Source organism: Callorhinchus milii, unplaced genomic scaffold (assembly GCF_018977255.1).
Source record: "Callorhinchus milii isolate IMCB2004 unplaced genomic scaffold, IMCB_Cmil_1.0 Scaffold15, whole genome shotgun sequence".
Lineage (NCBI taxonomy): Eukaryota > Metazoa > Chordata > Chondrichthyes > Chimaeriformes > Callorhinchidae > Callorhinchus > Callorhinchus milii.
In genome coordinates, this window is record NW_024704756.1 from 328,167 (window position 1) to 332,798 (window position 4,632).

The 4,632-nt window shown below is 57.1% G+C and overlaps 2 protein-coding genes across 2 annotated transcripts in view; both read right to left on the reverse strand.

Annotated features, from left to right (window-relative positions):
* Positions 1 to 1,501, reverse strand: part of LOC103172470 (magnesium transporter NIPA2) — a 6,154-nt gene extending 4,653 nt beyond the window's left edge. Inside the window, exon 1 of the mRNA XM_042340799.1 lies at positions 1,462 to 1,501. Within this exon, the coding sequence (XP_042196733.1) occupies positions 1,462 to 1,501 (40 nt within the window). The remainder of the gene's footprint in view (positions 1 to 1,461) is intronic.
* Positions 1,502 to 1,738: 237 nt separating this feature from the next.
* On the reverse strand, positions 1,739 to 4,412 carry LOC103190857 (TSC22 domain family protein 1-like). Its single transcript, XM_007911757.2, has 3 exons — positions 4,323 to 4,412; positions 3,098 to 3,149; positions 1,739 to 2,183 (listed from the first exon to the last, which is right to left on the reverse strand). Exons 1-3 carry the CDS (start codon positions 4,370 to 4,372, stop codon positions 1,929 to 1,931), a joined length of 357 nt encoding a protein of 118 aa, XP_007909948.1. The 5' UTR covers positions 4,373 to 4,412; the 3' UTR covers positions 1,739 to 1,928.
* Positions 4,413 to 4,632: the final 220 nt, after the last annotated feature.

The following is a 4,632-nucleotide window of genomic DNA, read 5'->3' on the forward strand; positions in this document are numbered from 1 at the left end:
CAATAGCACAGTCCCTACCACACTAATCCTTAGACGGCGCCCATGACTTGCACTTGACGGGCAATAAATCCCCCCTCCCCCACCGGCCCCTCCCCACCCCCGCCCCTCCCCCACCCGGCCCTCCGCCCACCCCCTCCCCACCCCCCCCCTCCCCGGCCCACCCTCCGCCCACCCCGGCCCCTCCCCCACCCGGCCCCTCCCGGCCCCACCCCCTCCCCCACCCGGCCCCTCCCCCACCCGGCCCCTCCCTCCACCCGCCCCCTCCCGGCCCCACCCTCTCCCCACCCGGCCCTCCCACCCCCGCCCCCTCCCGGCCCACCCTCTCCCCACCTGGCCCCTCCCACCGCCTCCCCGCCCCTCCCGGCCCACCCCCGCCCCTCCCCCGCCCCACCCCTCCCACCCCCTCCCCACCCGCCCCTCCCCACCCGCCCCTCCCCACCCGGCCCTCCCCGCCCTCCCCGGCCCCACCCCTCCCCACGCGGCCCCTCCCCGCCCCCTCCCCCTCCTCCCCCCCCCTCCACCCCGGCCACCTCCCCCACCTGGTCCCTCCTCCACCCGGCCCCTCCCCACCCCGGCCCCTCCCGCCCCCTCCCACCCCCGGCCCCTCCCCTCCCCAACACCGCCCTCTCCCCAACCCTGGCCCCTCCCCAACCGCCCCCAACCCCACACACACCACCTCGCGCCCCCCACCACACACCACCATCTTGCCCCCCCACCCATACACTCCACCTCATCTCCCACCCTCAGACACACCACCTCGCCCTCCCCCCACACACACCACCTCGCCCTCCCCCCACACACACCACCTCGCCCTCCCCCCACACACACCACCTCGCCCTCCCCCCACACACACCACCTCGCCCTCCCCCCACACACACCACCTCGCCCTCCCCCCACACACACCACCTACCCCGCACACACGCAGTGACCAGCTGTTCTAACCAGAGCCTCTGTTCGCAGTTGGCTTCCCAACAGCAGCAGCTGGATGCCCTCCTGGGGAAGTGACGCTCAGCACAGACACTGTGACCAAGAACACTCATGTCAATTAGCACTGCCTACTGACACAATGTGGGCAGGTGCCAGAGGAGGGCTGGACTGGTGTGGGGATGGTTGGTGGTGCATCATCGCTGGCATCCAGTAACGCACACACACAGTAATAACACACACACAATAATAACACACACACAATAATCACACACAGTAATAACACACACACCAAAGACACAGTGTGAAGGAGATGGGTTGTGTTTGGGGCTATGGTGCTGATGGGGCTGAGGTCAATGTATACACAATGAGTTTGTGAAATAGTATTTAAATAAAGTTGATTAAGGAATCGAATTGTTCACAGTCTGTGTCTCCAGAAATGAGCTGTTGCCAGGGGTTCGGAGCTTGTTAACAAGTCAGACACACAGCTTGGCCGGCAATAAACACTTTATTATTCAACAGAAGCAGTGACCTCACACCCAGTGACATGGCAGATATGCTGCTCGGTTTTCGCCATCACTTTGCTGAATGATGTTTCTGCTGCAATGGCACCACCCCGGGGTCCTGGCCCCGCTCTGCACAACCTTGTCAGATATTCGGGGGGGTGGAATGGTGGCAATTTCAGGACCGACACCAGGAAGTGTATCACTTGCACAGACTGGAAGTGGTTCCCAGGAAAGTCAGGGCAGTGATGGGAGGGTTGGGCGGGGCAGCGATGGGGGTGGGCGGGGCAGCGATGGGGGTGGGCGGGGCAGCGATGGGGAAGGGCGGGACAGTGGTGGGGAGGGCGGGGCTTCTGAAGGTTCGAGATGAGATCATTTTGGCTGAAGGGCCTTCTTCATCTTTGAGCTTGTGGTCCTGTGGAGCGTCTCACTCTTGAGACACAATCATTGACCTGATGGCCTCCCTGTTCAGGGTATCCTCACTGTCACCATCAGGATGTCTCACTGATATTTTTGCAGCTGGTGCGACGGGGCAGTGTCCCTCTGCAGATGGAGCGTGTGATCTATTCCCTTCACACTGGGTGTCACGACTGGGCTGGCCAGGGATTGGGTGCAGGACTCAGAGCTGAACAGCTGTTTTAGCAAAGAATTCTCCTGTTCCAGCTGTGAGTTTTTCTCTACGAGGTCTTTAATCTGCTCCTTCAGGACCTCCACCTCCTCACGCACAGCAACCATCAGGTGGATCTTCACCAGGTCCTGAAACAAACACTCATCAGCATCACTGTCGAACTCACTATTTGTGGAGATGAAGTGTGGGAGGGGGAGATGGGGAGGTTGTAGTAGAAAGAAGGGCAGAGTCAGCTGAAGCCCCGAAATGATCAGCAGGTCAAGGGAATGACCGTGGACATGGGTGGTGGAGTGGATGTGGAAGGAAAGGTTGAGGGAGAAGATAAGGGAGGAGAAGTCAGCAGAGCTACAGAAGGAGGGGATGAAGTGAAGGTTGAAGTCGCTTGAGATGAGGCATTCATAGCAGAGAGTAAAGGAAGATAGGAGAGTGGAGATGTCGGGGATGAAGTTGGGGGAGGGTTTGGGGTGGCGATAGATACGAAAGCTGTGATTGTTCTCCTTAGAACAGAGAAGGTTAAGGGGAGATTTAATAGAGATGTTCAAAATTATGAGGGATTTTGATACAGTAGATAGGGAGAAACTGTTTCCTCTGCGCAGGTGCGTCAGTGACCAGAGGACACAGATTTAAGATTATTGGCAAAAGAACCAGAGGGGAGATGAGGAAATTGTTTTACCCTGAGAGTTGTTATGGTCTGGAATGCATTGCCTGAAAGGGTAATGGAAACAGACTTGATAATAGCCTTCAAAAGGGAATTAGATAGGTACTTGAAAAGGAGAAAATGTGCGGGGCTATGGGGTAAGAGCGAGAGTGGTGGGACTAGTTGATAGCTCTTTCAAAGAGCCGGCACAGGCACAATGGACTGAATGTCTCCTTTTGTGCTGCAAGATTCTATGATTTTAACACCGTCACCATCACTTTCCGCACTGTCACCATCTCACGGTGCTGGCGTTAGTCACAGAGGCAGTGAGGAGAGAGAGTGTGGTATTTAAGTTCAGTGAGTATCCGGGGGGTCAGTGGAGTTGGAGGGGGAGATACTGCTCACCATTGCCTGCTCAATCTTGTTGTCTATCGGCACCGCGGCAGCTCCTGAACCTCTGCAAATACAACAATAATCAACCTGGCTCCCCGCCCCCACCACGGGACTCCAGCCACTCAGCCCCCGCCGGCCCCTCTCAGCCTCCTGACCCCCCAGCCCCAAGAATCCCTCAGCACAACCGCCCACCAGCACAGCCCCCACTCCCAGCACAACCCCCCCAGCAAAACCCCCCAGCACAGCCCCAACCCAGCATAGCCCCCACCCCCCACTACAGCCTCACCAGCACAGCCCCCATCCCCACATCCCAGAACAACCCCCCCAGCACAGCCTCCAACTCCTCTAGCACAGCCCCCCCCAACTCCCCCAGTACAGCCCCACAGCACAGCCCCCACATCACTCCCTCAGCACAGCCCCACCCAGCACAGCCCCCACCCCCATCCCCACAGCTCAGCTTTATAAGTGCAAATTGTTGTTGAGGTTGAGAGACTGACAAAGAGGAAGAGAGAGAGAGGGAGAGAGGGAGAAAGATCCGTAAAAAAATTTCATTGAGAGGACCTCTGTAAGTCCTGGCTGGTTACCTGAGCAGGGGATGGGAGCTGAGATGGGAGGGAGAGAGGAAAGATAACTGAAATTGTTGTCAAAGAGAAAGGTCTTGAGACAGACTGAATGAGGTGAAGGAGGGAATCCATGGCCAAAAGAACCATCGCTCCCTCCAACTCCAGTGCAGTCTGACAGTCAACAACAACTTGCATTATTTTTAGTCACTGTGCATCTGACATACACACACCCACCACCAGTCCCCAAACAAGACAGAGTTCCACATGTCTAAAATGCAAAATACTATGAATGCTGGAAATTTGAAACAAAAACACAGAGAGCTGGGAACGCTCAGCAGGTCAGACAGCATCTATGGAGAAAGGAAAGTGGGTCAATGATTTGGATCCACGACCCTTCGTCAGAACGTGTCCATGACCCTTCGTGTTCTGCCTGACCTGCTGAGTGTTCCCAGTGTTCTGTGTTTTTGTTTCAGATTTCCACATGACTGTCACCCACACTGGAATGGAGACACATCTCTTCCTGGAGAGGATTAGTTTTACTCTACGTCTGTCCGTTCTATTCCGAGTCTGGCTCTAGTTGGAAGCTGTGATTAGCTGCAGCTGGGTTAAGTGACAGTTAATTGCACATTTCTGAAGTAAACAGCAGCGCAGACTGAGCAAAGCAGCAAACTCACCGATCCCTTCTCCTAAAGAGACTGGGGGAGTACAGCGGCCGCAATGTCATGGCCCGGGAGAGGGGGGGGGGGCAAAACTGTACCCAAGGGTGGGCAAGTGGCGGGTGGCCGCGGGCTGTTGCTCACACTCTGGAGCAGTGTCTGACCGTGTGTGTTGTAAAGGCATGTGACTGAGGCAGCCTGTGGTTGTGACCAGGAACAGTCCTCACATTGTGTGTGTGAGAGGTTCCTACCGTACCCGCCAGCACCAGGCACATACACAATGCCAGGCACTCTATACAGCGCCAGCTACAGCCTTGGCACAGATTAT